This window comes from Pelophylax lessonae (assembly GCF_965119305.1).
Source record: "Pelophylax lessonae genome assembly, chromosome: 1".
Classification (NCBI taxonomy): Eukaryota; Metazoa; Chordata; class Amphibia; order Anura; family Ranidae; genus Pelophylax; species Pelophylax lessonae.
In genome coordinates, this window is record NC_138768.1 from 636,093,265 (window position 1) to 636,118,145 (window position 24,881).

Sequence of the window (24,881 nt, forward strand, 5' to 3'; positions counted from 1 at the left end):
ATTTATAACATTTACAGATCAAATGCTAGTTCAGGATAGACTCTGTTTTCATCTGTTAAACACAGCACAACTCATGTACAGTATGTTTTAATTTTTTTGCGTTGCTTCTGGACATTTTAAAGTAGGTTGTAAACCTATGAAAGGAAAAATTAACAATCGGATACCCTCATATGGAAATTGTACTTGCCTCAATCCATAGCATTTAGTATGGATCCTGGCTGCTTCCTCCTTCCCCCTGAAATCTGAATCTGTCACAGCTTTCTCTGACACCAGGCAATCCATGGTGACAACGCTCCAGCACACAGCAGATGATTGACATCTTCAGATGTGCATGTTTCCCAAAGAGACTGTGTAGACAGGTGTGTGCACATTTGTATCTATGTATTCTGTGTATCTGGCTTGAGAACAGGGCACATAGAGAGCGATTGTTCTCTGTGTCCTAGCAGTAACTAGCATTCTTTCAGTGCAGTAAAATGCCAATCAGTGCTTTAGCGTGAAGGAGCCCTCGCTCAGCTAATGTGACAGTTTTTTAATGCTGCCGAATAAAAACTTGACAGTTGTGCAGTCTGGGGCAATTTTTAAGCATTTTTCCACGCCACCCCTAAAGAATCCAGACAGTACCATAGTTACATAGTTTGTTAGGTTGAAAAAAGACACAAGTCCATCCAGTTCAACCCAAAAAAAAAAAACTACAATCCCATATACACAATCCTATACCCACAGTTGATCCAGAGGAAGGCAAAAAAAAAAAAAAAACCCAGCCAAGCATTATCTAATTTGCTACAGCAAGGGGAAAAAAATTCCTTCCTGCTCCCCCAAGAGGCAATCGGATATTCCCTGGATGAACTTGAACAGGTTGAAAAAGGCTGCCTTAAGATAGCTTTACACTAGTAGAATTTTTTGTTTGAAAGTTTTTGTTTTATAAATATTTGTTTGTTTTTCCAGTCATTAGTGGGGTCCTATTGGCGTTCAATTTTACCACAGTGAATTTAAAGGAGCAGGATGGAAAACTTTCACAAACAAAATTTCTACTTGTGAATATGGTTTTCGTTCAGGAAAAAACTTTGTTTGATTTTGGAATGAACATAACCAACTACATTTTGAAGTATATTTTAACTACTTTTGTCCAGTCATCAAATGTATTAAGAATTTTTGTAAAAATGTTTGTTATAGCTTTTTGTACTTGTAGTGATCATGAAAGTAAGCTCCTCACTTAACTTTGTTTTTCAGAGTCTCTCTGCTGCATTTGAAGAACATGACTGCAGATCTGGTTAGAACGTTAAAGTTCATGTTTAGCTCTTTGGATAGGTAGGTGCACGTGGTGTTTAAATGGAAGGGGTTGTTTTTTACTTAGATTTGTCAGATAAAAAGCAACTGCGTATTGTAATGCTAAATAAGCTGAGAATGAGTTTAATTACAAAGGCAGTACTTTGGCCGATAGTTAAAGAACTCTGTGCCTCCTACAGTGTTTTTGTGTATGCATGTCCCGATGGATTTTTCATCTTGAATTTCCCTTTTTCCATTCCAGCATGATTTTTTATTTATTTTTTTTTAATTCAGGCTTCCATTTGTATTACAGGGCTTTCTGTCAGGCGGAAAATGTGCCTCGTCTTGATCATTTCTTTAGCCTGGTTTTCCAGCGAGCGGTCAGACTGTCCATCTTGAATGCAAATCCAGGCCATGGACCTCAGTATTATGACGCCTGCAGTGCCCACATTGTGGAGAACCTTCCGGGGGTTCGGTGGTTGTCCTTACCTGAAGATGTCAAGGTTATTTATTTTTGTGATTTCTTTGAGATTAACATATTGGATGTAAACCTTTTCAGCAGACAGAAGTAAAATACCAAGTTGTGACAGAAACCTGCAGAGCAGTCAGCACATTCCCTGTACTTGCTCCTGTTGCAAGCTCCCTACTTTAGTGTTTTTAGAGCCTATAGAACTGAATGTGCTTATGGCACCAAGTACTGCCAGCATTGTATATTTAAAGCAAATGTAGATGTGCATAGGTCTTATTTATGAATAGTTGAGCATCAAGCTGTATTATCTCTTCTAAAGATACTACCTAGTTTAATTTTCTTGGGGGCCTTTTGACCTACACCAAGTCACCTTGCCACTTAAATTTACCTCCCACTCTCCACTAGTCCTTTATTCAAACACTTAAAATTCTGATATTTTTCTATCTTCCGTTAACACCTTGGCCTATCATACCTTCTTTTTTTTTTTTTTTTTTTTTTCAATACCATCACGGCCACATTAAAGCAGAACTTCACTTGGTGATATTGTTATCCCCCACTTGTCTTCAGTGCGGCCACCTTCAGTTATTTAGCACATGATCAGATGTGTAGCAGGTCTCTAAGGCCCTGGCAGAGAACCATGGCACACACTGCACTCAGTTCTGGCAGCTCTCCCTATGGGGCTTTGGTTAGTTTGCACATGCACATAAATGCCCTTGTGAATGCACAGATGATCCGTGGGTCTCTGCCAGATCCTAGAGAGGTGCTACACATCTGTGCACAAGCGAAATCTCAGATATGTGCTTGCGCCCTGCAATAAAGATGGCTGCTGGGCACAATAATATTATGGCCTAGGCTGGAAAGCAGGAATGCTGCAGTGCAGCACAAAAGGCACTAAACCTTTTTGTTTGTAAGGGAACATCACATTGTTTACCAGGGAGAGGTGAGGAACAAGGAAAAAAAAAAAAATTTTTTAAATTACTGAAGTTTTACTTTATTTTATGTAACACCATTGTACCTTTACTTTTACTATGTTAGCTTGACAAAACATCTAAATTCATACCAAACACACCAAAATAAGGCCATATTTTACATGATTTTCTACAGATACTGTGCAGTGTTTAAGTGTGTTTGTTTGTATGGATGTATATTTATTATTTATTTAATATGTGAAATGAACACCATTTTGTATTGCAAATTCATGCTGCTGTTTATTTTGGAAATTTGCTGTACAAAGTGTGCTGTAGTGAGTGCACACTGAAAGTGCATCCATAGGCACTACAGACTGGTAAGCTAAACATTGGTATGAATACACTTACCCTGGGAAGTTGTGAAGTCAATGGGTTTAGACAGTATACTGTATAAGAATCAGCATTTATGTGCTTCATCTGGCCATACACTGATTATAATTTATTTAAAGAGGAACTGCAGTCTGCTCACATCATTTTTAATAAAAACATATTTGCCATTTTGAAGCTTCCCTCCAACCACTTTGCATATTATTTGATATATACTGTGATTTTGTACTTGCCAAATATGCTGCAGAAATCTCCCTCCACTAAGTCTACCTGCAGTCCTTTTATTTGTGGGCATCTGAAGCTGCTGCCTGTTCACTTCCTGTCAGAATACAATGTCCCATGGGGGGAGATTCCTCCACCTCCACCTTTTTTATTTGGATCACATTTTTATTTGTTTGGGGTTTTCTTTTTGTTTTTTTTATTCAGCCCATTTTTTGGCCAGTAATAGTTTTATGTGTGCATTGTAGAAGCAAAATTCAAGTGTCAACCACTTCTAGAGTGGAAACCAAAGGACTACATGCAGGCACACTTGTGGCCACTCTTAATTTTAAAATGGCTACCTGAGCCACATAGGTATAGTTGAATAGATGTTTCAAGGAGTGTGCACACCAAGATAACAGAATGTGATCCTGTACTGTGTGAAAATGCAGTGTCCCTTCAGCACACCTTCCCAAAAATACAAACCACCAAATTTACCACTATTAAATTATAAATTAATTTACCTTCACAGCAAGTGATACTGGAACAATTTTTTAAGGAATGACGGCAGTAGTTGGTATTGGTCAGAACAAGTATTCCCCCCCCCCCCCCAAAAGCCCAGAATGCATACATTAATATATGTTAAAATACAAACCTAAAAACATAACAGATATATATAACTAATAAAAGCAGATAATCCGAGATGGAAACTGGGTGCCTTTTTAATTGGAGACTCATAGTCCGTGTACATCCACCTCCCACAAACCTCAAACACTGCAGCTGACTAAATTTTTTTGACCCCCCCCCTCATTAGTTAAGAGGTCATACAACATTTTACTGTTGAATGCGTCAAGGCCTTCACAGGATCTGATTCACATCCCTTTCTACAAAATGTCTCCTGCACACTCTCCCATCTCCATAAAATACATTCCGAATCACCAGTATAGTACCCAGCAGGAAACAAGGAAACTCCAGTCATGTGGGCCAATAAGTTTTAATGTAGGAAAAACAATTGAAAACATCACTCTCCCCCCCAACAATCCTCCAGCATGCTTCGTGTCTAACGTCACACAAGTTGATTCCATCCAATGCGTTTCAGCCAATAGACCATCATCAGGGGCTGGATGATGGCCTGTTGGCTGAAATGGCTTGTGAGGTGTCGACTTGTGTGTTGGTTTTTCTATAATTATTCATGCCTATTTGTGGGTTATGAATTGTGACTGATATCATTTAGCACCATCGTTTCATATAGAATTGTTGTTATATGTAATTTTCTAACAGGCTGCTTGTTTTAGAAAGTACAATTACCACTTAAAAGTAGTAAAATGAATCTGCAAAGTTTGGTGCCTTGATGCACATACAGTACTTGTATATTAGGTGAATTGTATGCCAAAACAGAACAATTTACAATTGCATATACAAGTCAACACTTTTTTCTAAATTAGCCAATCAAGAAATCGGTTTACCTTTATTTTTTGGGCTTTAAAATGGTTGAAATAAACAAATCCCTAGGGATTGTCTATTTGTTGTAATAAAGCTAGTAAATTTGCATTACTGCAAAAAAAACTCATAAACCTCTTGTGCGTGTCTAGCTCAAAATCGAACTTATTGTGCTCTCCTATATAGCAGAATGTGTTTTGGCTGCTTCTCCCACTGTTTGGCAACCACTCTGTTTCCTGCAGCACGTGCAGTGGAAATTGGCAGACCTCAGCTATAACTTGATCAGTGTAGCTCAAATCACAAGTTTATTCTTAAACCTTGAAAATGCTTTAGCCTCTTAGGAGTTTAGGATCTTAATTAAAGCTGAGGGTGGTAATGCACGATCAGTATTTTTAAAGATTCCTTCTTTCTGGTTGCTTTGGAAGCAACGTCTAATCTGTGTTAATTTTAGTTGCCTGTGCAACTGGGGATGCATAGCTGGAGTTTCCAGATAAAAGGCCATTGTGCATTTTGTCCAAGCCACAAATTCTTAACCTTACTGGCATCACACTGCTTAAGTAGATATCACCCCCTCTTTCCTCTCAAGGTGTTCCAGTTCAGTTACCTTTGATTAGTACTGTTCATCCTGTTTTCAAACCATACAAAAGCACCAAGCCTGCTATATTATTATATATTGTATACTGTATATTTATAACCTTGTTTATCAAGGTATTCAAAGAGTTCCAAACCAATAAACCAATTGTTATTATATTTGAAGCTTTAGAGCCAACTGTGTCTGGTCAGCTTGCTTGAATAACCTCTTTCACATGGCAGATTATTTTAACCCTTTGAGCCTATAACAGTGTCTCCTAACTGGCACATTTATTAAGAGTCTTTCAAAGACTATATCTAGGCTGCATGATCTGTGCTGTTTATTCAGCTTTGTAGCAGGACACTTTATTTTGAATGAGGCCTGAAAGCCGCAGCCAGTGGTGGAGGTGAGCCCCTGCAGAAAAAGCTGCTGTTAAAAATAAAAAAGAGATTATAAATAGTATATAGAATTGTATTTTCCTAGTTGTACAGGACACAAGCTTGTTTAATCATTACAACTGGGTTGTATACACCTTCAGGTTATTAGACACTGGCAAAAAAAAAAAAAAGATGCTGGTGCATCCCCTATATAAACCATCCCGCTCTCAGCTAGCCTTACGTCTTTACTATATAGGTTCTTAGGTCATGGATTCTACTGAGAGAACCTCATCTTCTTGTATGGAGGTTTTCCTTCGGATGATATATTCCAAGATTTTTTTAATCATTCAGCTACACCTTAATCACCACTGCTCTTCATGCACTTTCTGAATTGGTTGACTCCTCCGTAGAGCCTTGGGGGGACCTACCTGGACATTGCATGATGGAAGATGCGGGGGCCAGCCTGTGTTGATTTTGTACTGGATTCTGCTGACGGTGCTCCACTTGGCACACAGTGTAACTTGTGGCGACGGTATGCTTTTAAAGGTTTGCGACACTGGTCTGTCTGGTAAAGAGCCCTATGCCTGAAGTCCCATGTGGGGGGTAAACCCATCGTGGAGGGCAATAGCAGGAAGGGGTTAATCCCCTGCTAATCCTGTCTACTGAAATGGGGTGGATACAGGGCAGAAGCCTACTAAGCCTACAACTCAGGGTGCCCTTCACCCCCTTTTCGGGTGAATGGGGAGCCACCAACCACCTCAGCGGTGGCTGTGGCAGTGAACTGGGTTAAACTTCATCTTGGCGCCATCTTGTGTCAGCAACCCGCATATTGTGGCACACCTGTACCCATCCCCCAATTGGCACCTAGTTACCCTGCACAAACAAAGTTGCCACCCAGCCACTTACTGCACTGCTTCGTTCTTGGAGGGGAGGGTGTTGCTTCGACTGCACACACTGCCTTTTCTTCTTTGCAGGCGGCTCTCCTGACTGGCAACATTTCCTAGTTCTCCTTCCGAGGGCACATTACAAATTGCTATAAATGCAATACCTGGGTTGCTGCACCCTACAGGTGCTTAGCATCAGGGCATTCCCCATCCCTTTCTATTGCCATGGAGGTTGTGAGTACCCCTCTGCAAACATTTTCAGAGACACTGCAGATCATAAGCGCAGGAAAGTGGGGTCAGTTGAACTCCATATACATTTTCTCTTTCGTTCATAGACGGACATAGCGCTCCATAAATCATAACTACTGGGTTATATTGCCTCCTCCAGGAGTAGGGCTAGGCAGAACAAAAAACACCTGCCTACGCCCATGGGCAGTCCTCAGCTGGTAAATAATGCCCCTCTCTGCTCTAGGTAATCAGTTTTAATCTGTCTAGTCAGGAGTAAGGACCTAGGCTCCTGGCTGGGATCTCTGGTCCCAGCAATTTTTTTTCTCCTTCCTTACATCTTTTTTGTTCTTTTTCCTCTCGGGAGATCTACAATCAACTACCGGGCTGAGCGACGGGCTGGATAATCTAGATCCAGTGGTCCCCCCAGCCAGTGAGCGCGTGCAGACTGGCTGGGGGGACCATCTTCGCAGGACATCAGCGTTTTCGTTGCTTTTCCCAAAGATCATCCCTGGTTCCCACCAGGAGACTGAACTATCTGGGCCTAATTTTGGATACATCCTTGGCAAAAGTGTTTCTCCATGCGGAGAAACTCCAGAAGATTCAGTCAATGATTCGGATGTTGCTGTCCGTCAACTGGCTGGGATTGATGGTCGCCTCCTTAGAGGCAGTACCGTTTGCCCAGTCTCATACCCGAATTCTCCAAAGAGGAGATTCTTCTCATATGGAATTGGAATCCCGATTCCCTGGACAATCGGATCCGATTGAGTGAGCGGACCAGGGAGGCTCTGGTCTGGTGGCTTCGGTCTCCGATGCTCAGCCAGGGGAAGTCATTTCTTCTGATAAATTCCAGGTTACCGATAAATGTGTTAGAACTGAGAGCGATCAGACTTTGTCTGATTTACTGGACCGAGCAGCTCCAGGGCAGCCCGGTTCGGATCCAATCGGACTATGCCACGGTCAGGACTTAGGTCGATCACCAAGGGACACCAAGAGTGCCCTGGCGGCCATAGAAGTGGCCAACATTCTTATTGGGGGAACAGTTGTTCCAGTTCTCTCCACGATATTTATCACGGGGGTGGACAGGCAGATTATTTCAGCCGTCAGATTCTGGATCAAGAGGAATAATCTCTTCATCCAGAGGTATTTCACCAGCTGTCCCTTCATTGGGGCACCCCGGATATGGATCTGTTGGTAGGTTGGCTCAACAGGGCTCGCACCCGCGATCCTCTAGCGGACGCAGCAGACGCGCTGAACGGCCTGTAAAGACAGTATCAGCTACTATATGTCTTCCCCCCCCTCTCAAATTTCTGCTGAGATTTCTCCGCAGGATAGAGGTGGAGGGAACTCCAGTTACCCTGGAAATTCCGAGCTGGCATCGTCAAGCCGGGTACGCCGACTTGGACAGGCTAGTCGCGGACGCTCCTTGGAGACTTCCTCTCAGGGAGGATCTGCGGTCTCAAGGACCGATCTTCCATCGTGCTTTACAGTCGCTGGTTTTAATGGCCTGGCTATTGAGACCCAGGTACTGAAGGACAGAGGGTTGTCAGCTTCAGTTATTCCTACTCTAATTAAAGCAAGGAAAGCGACTTCCAGCAAAGTCTATTATCGCACATGGAAGACTTATATCGCGTGGTGTGAATCTTTGGAATTTCCCCCACGTACCTATTCGGTGACCCGAATCTTGGCTTTTCTGCAAAAGGGGGTTGAGCAGAAACTATCCTTGAGCACTATCAAGGGTCAGGTTTCAGCATTAGCAATCCTCTTTCAGAAGCCTTGGGCTACTCATTCCTTGGTGTCCAGGGGGTGCGGCACTTGGCTCCGCCAGTGCGCGCGCCCTTACCGCCCTGGGATCTTAATTTGGTGTTTGTCGGTTCTTCAGAAACCTCCCTTTGAAAATATCAGGGAGATTCCCTTGCTTACATTATCCCAGAAGGTGGCCTTCTTGGTGGCTATCACTTCTGCACGCAGGGTGACAGAACTGGCTGCATTATCATGCCATTCCCCATATCTAGTGGTTCATAGGGATAAGGTAGTTCTTCATCCGAAGCCATCCTTTCTTCCTAAGGTGGTTTCAGATTTTCATCTGAATGAAGATATTGTGCTACCTTCCTTGTGTCCTAAGCCCAATCATCCTCAGGAATATGCGTTGCATTCCTTGGATGTGGTTCGGGCAATCAGGGTATACCTGAAGACTACGGAATCGTTCCGTAAGACGGATTCACTTTTTGTGATTACGGATGGCCCCAGAAAGGGGTTGCCTGCATCTGCCGCGACTATCTCCAAATGGATCAGACAGACGGTGGTACAGGCTTATTTTATTATGGGTCGGAATTCTCCGCTCCCTGTTAATGCGCACTCCACTCGAGCGCTCAGTACTTCCTGGGCCTACCGCCATCAGGCGTCAGTGGTCCAGGTGTGCAAGGCGGCTACCTGGTCGTCGATGCATACCTTTATAACATTTTATAAGTTGATGTGATGCCTCATTTGGCCGCAAGGTTTTGCAGACCGCAATTTGAGGAGACCGGTGGTCTACCTCGAGGGTTTTTTTCCGTTGGAATTTCAGTTGAGTCTCATCTTTTTAAATGATGAGCCTTTAAAACTTCTAGTTGGCACCGTTTGGGCCTTCTAGATTGGATTTTGATTTCCATTTTCCCACCCCTCATTTGTGGCACTGCTTTGGGACGTCCCGAGTTGATATTAATCAAGGAGGACTACGTCTGTCAATGAGCGACAGAGAAAAATGGATTTTTGTAAAATCTTACCGTAAAATCCTTTTCTCTTAAGCTCATTGACGGACGTAGTACCCGCCCCTCTGTTTTTGAGTTGGGTTGAGTTAAATTCTCTAAACACTGCTTTGTGGCATAACTGATTTGCTGTGGCAGAAAGTGAGAGGATTTACCCTCTGGGACTGCCCCTAGGGTGTGGCCAGAACGTTTTCTTTCCTGTCTAGTCCTACTCCTGTAGAGGGCAGTATAACCCGAGTTGATATTTATCAAGGAGGACTACGTCTGTCAATGAGCTTAAGAGAAAAGGATTTTACGGTAAGATTTTACAAAAATCTATTTTTTTATTTTCTTGGGAGGGTGCATGTGATCAGCACAAGACCAATCAGCATGTCTAAACCGAGGGTCAGGGGTCATGCAGCCTCATAGGACAGTCAGAGGAAAATGAAAACTCCTCCTCCAAGCTTTAACCAGACACTGATAGAAGTCAAAAGACTGCTCTAAATGCTGATTAGAAAAGGTATTTAGCAGTTTATATTTACTAAAATAATTGTATTTCCATGTTCTGTGTACTGTGGGAGACCAGCTATAGTGAATGCAGGGTCCTGGATTTAGTAACACTTTAATGTGTTCCAAAAAAAATGTTTAGTGTGCAACAAACATTTGCGGAAATATCCAGCAAACCATCTTCTTTGTTTTCCCCAGCTTTTAAACCATAAAATAAAATCCGTCAGTGCTCCAAATACAATGTGTTTTAAATCCGTGTTTCTTCTTCCATAAAAACCACAAATGATTGTACACACCCCAGTGGAAATTATTTCACCTGATTAAAATAAACATTTAAATAAACTGATCACTACAAACTTTTTTTCTTCCATTAGACACGATGACCACCAGCAATTCTTAAGGAGGATATTTGTAACAAAAAAAGTGGAACTATCAAAGTCTGGTCATATTTATTATTAATGAAAAATAGAGAGACTCTTGGAACAAAAAAAGTGCTATCCCAGCATTGAAGCCTAGTACACACTAGTAAATTTTTTTTTTCCCATTCAACCCAGCAGGACTGACCGAAAAAATACTGACTGCTCAGGAGGAACCACTGTACTAACAATCTGATGTTAGTACAGCGATCTCCCCTGTTGTTGTGTTCTGACAGGGGGACAGCCCCCCCGCCAGAACATTTAGGGCAGCACTCTCAGCCATTGGCTAAGAGCGCTGAATGGCAGACCTTTTTTCGGTCATTCTCCTTCGACAGAAGCTGGCCGACTGACTCCAATACACATGTGCTGAATGTTGTCCCGTTTCTATTGGACCAGCCGATACTGCCCGACATTCGGCCCGTGCGTACTAGACTTCAGGGTAAAATTGCTGCAATTGTTTGGTCTGGAGTAGCACCCTGAGCTTCTGTCATTACTCCTTCTCCCCAGAAATGCGATTACCTCACTGTGTGTAAGCTCTTTCAAACACAATTGTTAACTTGCACAGCAGGAGCAGATTTATTTTGTGGTGAATTGAAGGAGTTCATGGAAAAGAAACTCTGGGTAAATCCACATTGGATTTGGAACACTAAAGTATTTTATTTTATGAATTGAAATTTGGGGAAAACAGACAATTGTTTCCTGGACATTTCAGCAATGTGTGTTGCACACTAAGCATTTTGTGGATCACAGTTTATATACTGTATTTGCACAGCCATGCCACTTCAACCTCCCCTCCTGAATCAGTCTTTGATTTTTGCCATTGAGCTTGATACAGTACCTGAGGAGGAAACAAGTTGAGGGGAATCCCTCACCTACTTGAGGCATTAGATCAGGATGACACAACTCACACTATGGTATCCAGTGTGGGGTCCCTAAAATTCTCCTTTGTCCACTCCACTGGTACAGCCAATTCTGTATCAAGACTAACTTCACCCAGAGAATATTTTTAGTCCCTCCCCCCCCCCCCCCCCCCCAAAATGTTTCACCTAACATTATCCTATTGAGGAAAACTACCTTCATAAGTGGGTGCTTTATGTGGTTGATCCTGCTATTTCTTTTAGCAAGACCCTCACAGCCCTCATGGAGGATAATCCCAAGTTCAGAGACCCGGTAGGCAAGAATTTCGAAGCCCGCTTTAAAGCTCTTTATCACTTAGCATGCCCTGCCATGCAGCCTATCGGTGAGTCACTTGCATTCTTTCAGACCATTGCTGTCTGTACTAAGCGCAAGTCGGTCTACAGGTAATTAGCTCTTTTACCTACAGCTTTGCATTACTGCCTGAATGGTTTGGCAGTTATATTTTGCCATCTGCAGGATGTGTCTCATCTCTATCCACATGCACAGGACTGTTTAGTTTAAATGCTGGTCCCATGAAAGTAAAGCCTTGAGCTGATACCCTTTGAAAGCAAGCGCCTGTTTGACTCTTCCTTGGATAAGTACATAAAGTAGTTCTTGGAGATGAAGAGTACTCTCCTTCCCCAGTAGAAAAAGGCTTCTGCTTCAACCAGAAGATCTCTACACCTGAGGTGAGGCATTATATTGTGCTTTTCAGTCTTCCAATGTCAAGTTTAAGACCGGAATGTGCTTTCATAGGAAGACATGGCTCTCCAAGCCAGCAAAGATGTGTCCCAAAGCCTCTTTACAGTGATGGTGTGCCCTCTTCTCTAAGTGGGTGGAGGTCTCTTGGCCAGATTGTCATTTCCAAGGGCAAGTTTTACACACTGCCTCCTCCCCACTTCATACCTTTAAAGATACCTACTTGTAACAGCAGGCTGTCCAGCAGCTCTTGTCTCAAGAGGTCCTCTACCAACAGGACAATACTTTTACAGAGGGAGTCTGGCCTATTCTAGGTCTGAAGACTCTCAAATTGTTTCTAGGGGATAAAAAGTTTGCTTGGAAAATGAAATTTTGATCATTACCTTCAGCCTTTTGGGGGATTTTCTGGTTCCTGAGATCCAAAATGCTTGCCTTGTCCACATTTCCAGCTTCCTGCATCATTATCACACTTGTTGCTGTGGACGTTTAACATTACCAATTTGTCGCTCTTCTCTTTTGCATATCCTTGGCACCCCAGGTCTACACACAGGTGCTTGGCCGAGTTTTGGCTCTGCTTTGGGCTCAAGGAATTCATGCCTGTCTGTCCCTGCTTGCCAACATCTAACTGGTATAGGCTTTGAAAGCTTTGGTTGGATCCTCAATTTAAAATTATTTTCTCTTGTCCATTGACAGATGCAGCCTCCATCTTGATTAGCTGAATGGGTTATGCTCCTCCCTGCAGGAGTAATCTAGGCAGGAAAAATTTAAATGTACACGGCCACGGGGCCGTCCCCACAGGCATAACCCACACACCATCTGCTCAGCAAACCAGTGTTTCTGCCTAGAGAAAGAGTAGGACCTAGGTTTCCTGCTGGGACTTCGGTCTCCGTTTTTTTATTCTTTTCAGAATATTTTGTTTTATTTCTCTTTACTCACTTTGCTAGCTAGTGGTCAGGGGGATCATCTCGGTGATCTGCAAGCAAGTCTCGGGATCCTCTGGCCGATGCCACAGACGCTCTGGTGGCTCCTTGGAGCCAGTATCGGCTTTATGCCTTCCCTCTGCTCGTACTCCTGCCGAGGTTTCTTCGCCGGGTGGCGGTGGAAGGCATTCCGGTCGTTCTGGTGGCACCAGACTGGCCTTGGCGGTCTTGGTACACAGACCTGGTAAAATTGGTCGTAGATCCTCCATGGAGACTTCCTCTGTGGGAAGATCTGCTGTCTCAGGGATCGATCTGCCATCCTTCTTTACAGTCGCTGACTTTAACGGCTTAGCTGTTGAAAACAAAGTGTTGAGGGATAGAGGCCTTTCTGACTCTGTGATTCCTACCCTCTTGAAGGCCAGGAAGTCGACACTTAGGAAGATCTCTCATCGTATGTGGAAATCGTACATTTCATGGTGTGAATCGCTGCAGCTGCACCCTCGCTTGTTTTCTATAGCTAGGGTTTTGGCCTTTTTACGAAAAGGGGTTGAGCTGCACCTGGCGTTGGGCACTATCAAGGGTCAGGTGTCTGCCTTGGCTATTTACTTCCAAAGTCTGTTGGCTACTAATAGCTTGATTCACACTTTTATTCAGGGGGTGCGTCATCTAGCGCCTCCGAGGAGATCTCTGTTACCTCTGTGGGATCTCAATCTGGTTTTGTCTGTTCTTCAAAAGCCGCCTTTTGAGAATTTTAGGGAGATTTCTCTGTTTCGTTGTCGCAGAAGGTTGCCTTCCTAGTGGCTATTACTTCTGCTCGCAGAGTATCTGAGTTAGTGGCCTGTCCTGACGTTCACCTTATTTAGTGGTCCACGGGGATAAAGTGGTTCTCCAACCTAATCCATCTTTTCTGCCTAAGGTGGTGTCGGATTTTCATCTTAATGAAGACATTGTGTTGCCTTCCTTATGGACTGAGCATCCCAAAGAATTTGCCTTGCACTTTTTGGATGTGGTTCGGGCGATCAGAGTTTGTCTGACGGTTACCGATTCCTTAGAAAATCGGACTCTTTGTCTTCACCGACGGTCCTCACAAAGGTTTGGCTACGTCTGCTGCGACCATTTTGAGGTGGATCAGGCAGATGGTTGTTCGGGCTTATTCACTCAAGGGTCAGGTTCCTCCTTTCCCTGTGAAGGTGCATTCTACTAGAGCGCTGAGTGCCTCTTGGGCTTTTCGCCATCAGGCCTCTGTTGTACAAGTTTGCAAGGCAGTGACTTGGTCGTCTGTGCACACCTTTACAAAATTCTACAAGGTGGATTTGTTGGCATCTTCGGATGCCTCTTTTTGGTCGCAAGGTTTTGAAGGCTGCTGTTTCGTAAGAGAATGTTTTTGTTTCTCTTAGGGGTATTCTACCTGGGTGAGCTCCTGTTGTTGGTTGAGCTTCATGTTACCCAGTGGGCTGAGTTTAGCCTTTGGAGTTTACGTTACTTTCTGGTTGCGTTCTTCCCACCCCTCATGCCTACGCTGCTTTGGGACGTCCCATTCAGCTAATAAAGAGGGAGGCTGCGTCTGTCAATGGATGATACAGAAAACAAGATTTTTGTAAGATCTTATCGTAAATCTTTTTCTCTGACGTCCATTGACAGACGCAGCACCCGCCCCTCCGATATGGAGATTTTTTTTTTCTTCACTGCTTACAACTAAACTGGTTTGCTGAGCAGAGGGTGTGTGGGTTATGCCTGTGGGGACGGCCCCGTGGGCGTGTACATTTACATTTTTTCTGCCTAGAAGACTACTGCAGGGAGGAGCATAACCCATTTAGCTAATGAAGATGGAGGCTGCGTCTGTCAATGGACTTCAGAGAAAAAGATTGTATGGTCTTGCTTTTTCTCTGGACCCATCTCTCACTTACAGTACCTGGGCCTGATACTAGACACAGGCTTTCCCTGCCTCAGGACAAACTTCTGTCCTATCATTCTCATGCTCAAGCCCCTGCCCAGAGTAATCCCTTGATTCTTGTTTGGATGAGGGTATTGGGTCTTGTGGTTGCCTCCTTCAAGACTGTACCGTTTCACTGGCAACATTGGACAAACCAATTCGGTCCTTCTGTTGTCCAATGCTTCTGACCTCCAAGGCCATACTCTGCCCAGCATGTTGGACTTTCATGACTGTAGAGGAAAAGGTTTTCCTCCAGTGCTGGGTTGAAAGGTTCACATAATGGATGCCAGCCTGGTGAGCTTCAGATGGGGGATGCCAGCCGTGGATCTACTGATGTCCAGATTCAGCAACATACTGGACAGATGAGTCCCCAAATCAAGGAACCCTCAGGCCCCACTGGTGACACTAATATCCATTTAGCCTGATCTACACCAAATTGGCCGAGGAGGACATGGTACTCTGACATACTTAGACCCCTGGCAGGCGCTTCTGGAACACCTAGGCCACCTGTCCCAAGGACCTTTTTTCCATCCTTCTTCATCAGTCACTGGCTTTAGTGGCATGACTGTTGATTCCTTGGTCCTGAGGCTTAGAGGCCTTTTCGATTCAGTTATCCCTAGCCTCTCAAAGGCTAGGAAAGTCAATTTCTCAAAGTCTATCATCGCACCTGCAAGGGTTATTTTGCTTGGTGTGGGTCAAGGAACTTTCACCCTTGAAAGTACTCCATGGGACATATTCCTTCTTTCCTCTGGTTTGGTCTAGACACACATCTGACTTTGAGTACCATTAAAGTTTTTAAATCTCAGCCTTGTCCATTCTGTTTTTCAGACCCATTGGCCTCCCACTCTTCTAGTTAGGGCCTTTGTTCAGGCCATACTTTATACATTTCTGCTTTATGTCCTCCTCCAAAACATCTGAAGAAAATTTCTCCCCACTGTTTGGATATGGTGTTCTGTAAGAGTTTACTTTTCAACTACTTCTTCTTGAGAAAACAAATTTCCTGAAGGTTGTCAAATAGGTCACTCTGCCTTTCATATCTAGTGGCTGAAATGTACCTGTAAAATTTTAAAATTATATTATACACTAATAATATAATATAAACATTAATTATTAATGTTTCGCCATCACCAGTTTTTTTTTTTTGTTTGTTTTCTTTTTTTTTTTTAGTTTGCCACATGTGCAGGCAGGTACCATACATATATGGTTGTCTTAAAACTCTCTGCTTGTAATTTCAGATGGAGATCGACACTGTGCTAAGTGACCTGGAGGCACTTGATTTTGCAGAGCTGGTAAGGATTGGACGTTCTAAAATAATTTAAAGGTCTGCTTTAAAACTTGACTAGAAAAAGGGAGTATAAATAACTCAAGTAGTTGCGCCAAAGATTTTCCTTGATAGTGTAAAATTTGGGGAAATAAAATTGAACTTAGATGTGCAAACAAATGACTTAATCAAAAAAAAAAAAAAAAACTTGAGCCGCATACAAGAAGCACAACCTCATTATTTTTGCTAATCAGGGTTTGGTCTAGAACACTACTTATGTTTATTCATTTTGTTAATTGATAATAATTCCATTTCTGAAAGCTTTCTTAATTGAGAATCCTTTTTCACCCCTGCCTAAAACTTTTGCACAGTACTGTATTTATCTAATGTACCACTAAAGTCGGTGAAATATAGTTTCTTGCAGCCACTTTGCAAGATTGATTGTGATTGGTAATGCCGGAAACGGAGGGGAAATTACACAGCACAGACTTCCATCAATTGCACTCCGTGCGACCCTTTGATAAACTTTATTAGACCTAGAGTAGGTACAATGGCTTGCAGAATATGTAGATTACGGTAAACTGAGTTCAATTTGATATTTTAGCACAATTGCAGAGTTTGCTGGATAATGTTAATCACTGTTTTTTATTTCACTCTTCTACGATTTATTTTTTAAAAATATCAGGAAAACCAATTCTTTATAATCTTATCATTGTGCTTTCAGTCTGAAGACTACTATGAGATGAGACGCCTCTACATGATCTTGGGAACCTGTCTATTTTACAAAGTAAGCCTACATAAATAACAATCAGGAGCCTTTTGCTTGAACAGAGATGCAGCTGAAGTCATCTAGAGAAGTTACTTGAGTTTTATATACACAATAGTGTAATCTGGGCATAGCGAGTTTGTGCAGCCTGAAGATGAGAGTGCACTGCAAACTGAGAGGAGGGCAGCAGAGATGGAGCAGGGATTCACTGGTGTGCAGACCGACAGGTGCTCCCAATTTTGGTGTTTGCACAGGTTGTGGTATATTCAAGGGAACCTATAACCAGATGTTTCATGCAGCATCAGGAATTCATTTTCAGAACCTTCCTCAATCAGCATGTACAGGAGCCTGTGAGTTAGAGCAAGAGCAAGTTATCACCAGCTGATGAGTTAGATCCAGTAAGTGCAGCCCCCTGAATGAAGAGACTTTTGCTGCACATATTTGCTTGTGTGGACATGCACGTTGCATAAATGTGTGTGCAACTCAGTGCTGCTCGTTTAAATATTAAATTATATTATAATAGTGTTTTACATCCATTACATCTTGTTATTCCTTCCTAAGGGTTATCTACTGTCTAATCACTTGCCCAAGGAAGATCTTCTTGATATTGCCCTGTATTGTCGACACTATTGCCTGATGTCACTGGCATCTGAAAGAATCGGCCAGCTTGTGATCTGGAGGGAAGTATATCCATCTTATCACCTACAGAAGTGTGGGACTCCAAGCAAAGAGGAATACAGTGAGCCAGAGGCCAGGTACTTCCTTCTCATCGTAGGCATGGTAAGGACATCTTTTGACCGGAGGAGAGCAGTATGTTAAGGACACTTAATGTGTGGTCTTTTGGAAGTTAAATAGTTTGTAGAATACCAGTTACGGATGTCTTTCATACTAGTACAAAATAGTATTTGTCCAATGCAGAATAGTGGTCCTATTTTGACTTTCAAAGATAAAGAAACAGAAGTAGAATGCCAGGTCTGTCACTTATTGTTAGCTTAGTTAATGTCAGTTAACGTACCATTGTGTTTTTGTACTGTGGTAGAAATGTCAAAAATAAGTTCACTCAGCATTGGGCAAAGGTTGCCATCATCCTTTTAATAGTATCCAAAATCAAATAGTTCCTCTTTGTAGGACTTTTACACAAAAACCAACATTACCACCAGATGGTTTATGTATAAAAAGTTACAATTTTACACAATTTACAATTTTCACAATTAAAAAAGACCTTCATGAGGCTCAAACATATTAAAAGGCATTGATATGGGCCATTCTACAATATAGCACAATTGCTTGGCGGTGGTGATACCCAATACCAAATAACACTGTACATCACCCCTTATTCAGTAACTGTTAATGTATGGAGAGGAAAATCCAACATGTTTCTAAAATATCTTCATCAGGGATATATATTGCCACCATACAAATAAGATGTTCCAATGCTTAAGAATCTGTCCAAGAATGTCCTCCAATAAGAACATGAGACACCCACAAAACAGGACCACGTGTATATTAAAAAGTGGCCAAAGGACACAGCATTTATGCCCAAGAGAAATAAATAAGGTAAATAGTGGAAAAAGTCCCTCAGGGAACCAAACATATATATATATGTCTGGTCCCTCAAGGAACCAAACATATATATGTCTGGTCCCTCAAGGGACCAAACATGTCTGTCTGGTCCCTCAAGGGACCAAACATGTCTGTCTGATTTAGAGAGCGAGTGGTGTCTCCCTCTGTATCATGGAGGGTTGGTAGAATTGTAAAGGAGAATGTAAAAACTCTGTTGCCCAGAATACACTTTCCTCTCCTTTCACATTAATGAATGTGAAAGGAGAGGAAAGTGCACCTGTGGAAAGTGGAGGAAAGGGCACCTGTTTTCAGACTGTGGACATTAAATTGTTAACAAGCCATAAAAGAGAATTATTCCTGATCTCTCTAGCTGCTTGTATTCTGAAGTAAGACTCCTAGGGCCCTAACACATGGGATGGGCTCCTTTGGAGTCCACCTGCTCAGCAGGGAATTTGTCCAGTGATCCCCCCCTGAGCAGACGGATAACTGGTCCCTGTCTGTTTCGCTTATGTAGAACAGACATAGCCTGCTCTCCTCCAGGGGCGGTTTGATGGAAACGGACATTAGATGTCAGCAAGTGTCAACGGACACCTTTCTGTTGGTACCCGCTGCTCCATAGAGGAGACTGGAGGGCCTGATTCAGGTCCCCCTGAAAAACTGACAGGCGGACCCGATCGGTCCAATCTATTTGAAAGAGCACTAAAAGTCAGGTCCAAGTCAGTTTCTAACCGTTTCAAAAAATCTGTTATTTGTTTACATAAGAAGGTTTGCATCGGAAGGGGTGTGACGTGTATGGAGGCTGGGCTGATTCAGCTCTGTCCAGCATCTCCTTACAGCAATTGATCACTTCTATAGCGATCTATTGCTTGCCGATTGCCACCATGGGAAGACTCTTAATCTGGTCTCCACTGATCAGACCCCCCATGGGAAAAAAGCGTGTGTGCGTGTGGGTATATACACCAGCCATAACATTATGACCACTGACAGGTAAAATAAATAACATCTCTTTACAATGGGATCTGAAAGCAGGTATATCAGGCAGCAGGTGAACATGTTTTTTTCCGAAGTTGATGTGTTAAAAGCAGAAAAAAAATGGACAAACATAAGGATTTGGGTGACTGAGAAGGGCCAAATTGTAATGGCTAGACGACTGGGTCAGAGGAACTTCAAAACTGCAGCTCTTGTGGAATCTTCCCGGTCGGCAGTGTTTAGGACCTACCAAGTGGACCCAAGGAAAAAATAAACATCGAGGGTTATGGGCGACCAAGGCTCATTAATGCACATGGGGAGCGAGGACCGTGTAGTCCGATCCATTGGAAGAGCTACTGTAGCTCAAATTGCTGAAAAGGGGTAATGCTAATCAATTTCAAAGCATTAACCTGTAGGGGGGAATTTTTTCTTTTTTTGTTTACTATCACTTTAAGAAGAAATGGGCTGTTCCAATTTTGGACCCAGCCAATCTTGCACTAAATCTACTTTTGAAAGCATTCGCTTCTTTAAGGATTCATTTGATAGGTATTTGGGTACTCCTTTGAAGTCCTTTGCTCTGGCAGGTCAAGCCCTGCAACGTGCTATTGCCAAATTGTCAGTTGCTCAGCTATAGGCATTGTCCAATCACCTGAAGGTAACGGCATATAACCCATGGTCTAAGAATCAATTCCTGTGTCATGTATGTGTGTAGATATGGGATGTAAAGATATGTCCAAATTCCTATGTTTAAAATTCATGGATTCATTTTTAAATATTTCAGGAGATTATAAATAAAAGATACATAAAGTGTTAGGGTAGAGATTTTCCAACACCCTAATTTTTGTCCAGTAGTCCCATTGAAGGACACTACTGTTTCTCTATCGCTCATTGACAGACGTAGTCTTCTTGATTCTCAAGAGCTGGGTTATGTTGTCTCCGCAGGAGTAGGACTAGGCAGAATGACAAAACGTTCTGGCTCCACCCTAGGGGGCAGTCCCTGAGGGTATATCCTCCCTCTCTCTGCTACAGGGAATCAGTTTTTTTCTGTCTAGTCAGGAGTAAGGACCTAAGTTCCTTGCTGGGATCTTTTGGTCCTGGCAAGACTTTTTTTTCTTTAAGAAAAAGACATTTTTTAGGTAGTTTTCTCCAGTGTTTTTTTCCTGTGAGATCTTCAAGCAAAAATGCCGGACTGGGCGACACTTGTGGTCACCCCAGCCGGCCTACGAGCGCGTGCAGACCAGGCATTGCGCTTGGTCGGCCGCGACATATTCAAGTAAGTATGCGGGGCCGGGCGACGGGCTGGATGTGAGATCCAGTGGTCACACCGGTTTCTGCCTAAAAGCGCGTGCAGACCAGTGCGCTGAGTCGGCCGCGACGGAGTCCCAGTAAAGGGACTGACTTTGTGAGTTAAAAGCTCGCTTGGACGCCAGGACCAGAGAGTCGAGGCGTCCACAAACCCCCACCTCGGTGGAGAGGGTATTATGAAGAGAGGGTGCCTGTCGGTTCGGTATGGTGAGTAAAACGTTCCCTTTTTTCCTCATTTATGAGGCAGTATATATTATGGGCCCCTCCATATATGGTCAGTATATATCTGACACTTAAAAGTCCCCCTTGTAATACAGCATGTGTTTGTGGAAAGTGGACTTGGTTCAAGAGCTAACACTCTACCCAGCAGACTGTAACATTACAGCAAACATAGGAGGTATAATCCTACCTTATGTGCAGTGTATCTCTGTAGATCCATATGTCACCTCTCAGCAGAGTGCAGGTGGATGTGCTGGGAAGACGATATCGGCGGTCCGCCGCCATTTTGCCGTAGACCGAATGCATGTATGTCCTCAGGTCACGCCGGCCGCCATGTTTTTGGAGTCTTATGTCTCTTCTATGGGGGCGGCCATGTTTTGTGAGCCCAGCTTCCTCGTGGAGGGCTGGGAACGCCGGAAGGCGTACACAGGGGGCGGAGCCACGCCTTCTGCCCGGGAAAAAGCAAACAGCTCCTTCCAGTCTGTGTAAGACAGACGCTGGCTGCAGTTTGTTGGAAACTGCACTGCATCGGTTGGTGAGCCTTGGGGGTCCCTCTCTCTCTCTCTGGGATCGAGAAGCAGGTACTCTGAGGGGCGCTATTGCGCTAGGGGGAGACACACAAAAAAAAAAAAAAGTTTTTTTGTTTATTGCTGGCAAAAGTGTCCTGTATTAACATGGACCCTGCCACTCATGTATCTCCTCCGGATCCCCTCGAGGGGTCTGCGGGATCCTCCAGCACCCCATTGACAATTGAATCTTTGTCAGCCATTATGGAAACTTTTGTGTCCCGGGTGGAAGTGGCTTGTCAGGGACAGGGCGCAAGAAAGCGACCCCCGCCTAACCCCTTATTATCTGAAACCTCGGATTCAGACTCTGAGCCTATTTCTGCAGTTGCAGGTACTTCATCTGGTATTGGTGTCTCGGGTCCTGTCTCTTCAGACAGTGAGGAGGATGTTTCGGCATCTGCCATAGCCCGAGAGGAAGCGTTGGTAAACGCACTCATTGTATCTGTTCAAGAGACTTTAAGGTTACAGGGTATTCCATCAGAAATAGCTGAAACTGAGATCCCTTTTGGGACTAAAAAGCGCATCAAAGTGGCAAAGGTTTTTCCATTGCCCAAATGTTTTGGCAATCCAATCAATGAAGAATGGCGTCTGCCAAAACGCACTTTTAATATTTCCAAACGCATTGACAGGCGTTATCCGTTTGAGGAAACCCTTATTAAGAAATGGACAGAACCACCTGTGGTGGATTCACCAATTGCTAGATTGAATAAAGCCACGGTTATTCCTTTAGAAGACGCTCCGTCTTTTAAAGATCCAGTGGATCGCAAGATAGAAGCTATGTCTCGCACCATGTTTTCCTTGATTGGATCAGCTTTCAGGCCAATAATTGCTATTGGTCTGGTTTCGCAGGCTGTAACTGAATGGACCAAGTGGTTACGCCGGGACTTAGAAGAAGTCCCTCAGGCGGTATCAGATTTGTTGGAACAAATGATACAGGGGTTACAGTTTGTATGTGATGCGGCGTTAGACGCCACTCCATTAATGGCGCGAGCATCAGTCTCAGCAGTGGTTCTCAGGCGTACACTGTGGCTAAAAGGTTGGATAGCCTACCAAGGTTCCAAAAAAGCATTGGCTAATATCCCCTTTTCAGGAGAACGTCTATTTGGAGCCAACTTAGATGAGATCATTAAGGATCTCACCGGTGGAAAAAGCACCTTTTTACCGCAAAATTTTAAAGGTAGAGGAACTCGTCAAAGACGAGGGCCTTCTTTTTCTGCTCACAAGAGGTTTTTTTTTTTCGTCCAGCGGGTGAAAAAACTAAGTCCTCCAAGGTTCCTACAGGAGGCGTCAGGGGTCGTTGGTCGGGCAAGCAAAAGCCCGCCCCCTCCAGACCTGAAGATAAACCATCCAAAGCCTGAAGGTGTGCCCCCACCCATAACTGGGGTGGGGGGACGTCTTCGCCGGTTCCCGGATCCATGGCTTTCCAGAATCCCGGACAAATGGGTTTGCGAAGTCATAAAGTCAGGGTACAAGATCGAGTTTCGATCTCTCCCACCGGCGCGATTCTTCCCTTCCTATATCCGACTATCTCCGGATCGTCTAGAAGATCTGCGGAGAGCAGTCACAGATCTACTACAACAAGGAGTGGTAGTCCACGTTCCTTGGACAGAACGGTTTCAAGGGTTTTATTCAAACCTGTTTACAATACCCAGGAAAGAGGGCAAAGTGCGTCCAATTCTGGACTTAAGAGCACTCAATTCTTTCGTCAACATAAGAAGATTCAGAATGGAGTCCATTCGCACGGTAGCAGCCTTCCTGCATCCAGGGGATGTCCTAGCGTCCATAGACATCAAGGACGCCTATCTTCACATTCCCATTTTCGCAGGACATCAGCGTTTTCTACGCTTTTCCGTAGAGGAGAACCACTATCAGTTTGTGGCGTTACCTTTCGGTCTCGCCACGGCTCCGCGGGTCTTCACAAAAGTGTTGGCCCCTATGTTGGCACTTCTGCGCCAAAGAGGTATATCGATTCTAGGTTACCTAGACGATCTTCTGCTTCATGCAGAGTCTCCTCAGACCTTGCTACAAAACATAGAAATTACTATGATTTCTTTACAGGAATTCGGGTGGCTGGTGAACCAGCAAAAGTCTTTTCTGGTTCCCACCCAGAGGCTCGAATATCTGGGTCTAATTCTAGACACAGTCAGGACAAGAGTGTTTCTTCCGGTAGGGAAACTTCGAAAGATTCAATCAGCAGTCCAGTTGTTACTGTCCAACAGCTGGTCTTCCCTTCGGACTTGCATGAGGGTTCTGGGGTTGATGGTGGCTTCATTCGAAGCAGTCCCATTTGCCCAGTCCCATACCCGAATTCTTCAGCAAGAGATTCTCCTCAGATGGAATCGGAATCCGGAATCCCTGGACAATCAGATACGATTGAGCAAACAGACCAGAGAGTCTCTGGTTTGGTGGCTTCGGTCTCCAATGCTCAGCCAGGGAAAGTCATTTCTGCCAATATATTGGACGATAGTGACCACGGATGCCAGTCTATCCGGATGGGGAGGAATTCTCGGTCAATTATCTGCCCAGGGACTTTGGTCCCCGGAAGAATCCAGATTACCGATAAATGTATTGGAACTGAGAGCGATCAGACTTTGTCTGATTCACTGGACCGAGCAGCTCCAGGGCAGCCCGGTTCGGATCCAGTCGGACAATGCCACGGCCGTGGCTTATGTCAATCACCAGGGGGGCACCAAGAGTGTCCGAGCGGCCAAAGAAGTGGCTTGCATTCTTCGCTGGGCGGAACGATTTGTTCCAGCAATCTCTGCGGTGTTCATTCCGGGGGTGGAGAATTGGCAGGCAGATTATCTCAGCCGTCAGACCCTGGATCAGGGGGAATGGTCCCTCCATCCAGACGTTTTCCACCAGTTGTGCCTACGGTGGGGCACCCCGGATGTGGATCTGTTGGCATCACGATTCAACAGGAAAGTTCAGAGATTCGTGGCTCGCTCCCGCGATCCTCTAGCAGAAACCGCAGACGCACTGATCGCCCCGTGGGGGCAATACCAGCTAATATATGCCTTCCCTCCTCTCGCGTTACTGCCAAGACTTCTTCGCAGGGTAGAGGAGGAAGGAATCCCAGTAATCCTGGTAGCTCCGGACTGGCCTCGTCGAGCTTGGTACGCCGACATGGTCAGACTGGTGGCGGACGTCCCGTGGAGACTTCCTCTCAGAGAGGATCTACTGTCTCAGGGACCGATCTTCCATCCTGCTTTACGATCGCTGGCTTTAACGGCCTGGCTATTGAGACCCAGGTGCTGAAGGACAAAGGTTTGTCAGCTTCAGTTATTCCTACTCTAGTTGAAGCAAGGAAAGCGACTTCCAGAAAGATTTATCATCGCACATGGAAGTCCTACATTGCATGGTGTGAACCTTTGGGGTTCCGTCCTCGGTCTTATTCGATTAGTCGAAT

The 24,881-nt window shown here is 44.1% G+C and overlaps 1 protein-coding gene across 3 annotated transcripts in view; it reads left to right on the forward strand.

The window, feature by feature from the left end:
- Positions 1-24,881, forward strand: part of INTU (inturned planar cell polarity protein) — a 177,554-nt gene that overhangs the window by 132,570 nt on the left and 20,103 nt on the right. For all 3 annotated transcript variants that reach the window (XM_082266659.1, XM_082266657.1, XM_082266658.1), the window contains exons 7-11: positions 1,231-1,308; positions 1,580-1,769; positions 16,059-16,112; positions 16,809-16,871; positions 17,412-17,630. In XM_082266659.1, the coding sequence (XP_082122785.1) occupies positions 1,231-1,308; positions 1,580-1,769; positions 16,059-16,112; positions 16,809-16,871; positions 17,412-17,630 (604 nt within the window). The remainder of the gene's footprint in view (positions 1-1,230; positions 1,309-1,579; positions 1,770-16,058; positions 16,113-16,808; positions 16,872-17,411; positions 17,631-24,881) is intronic.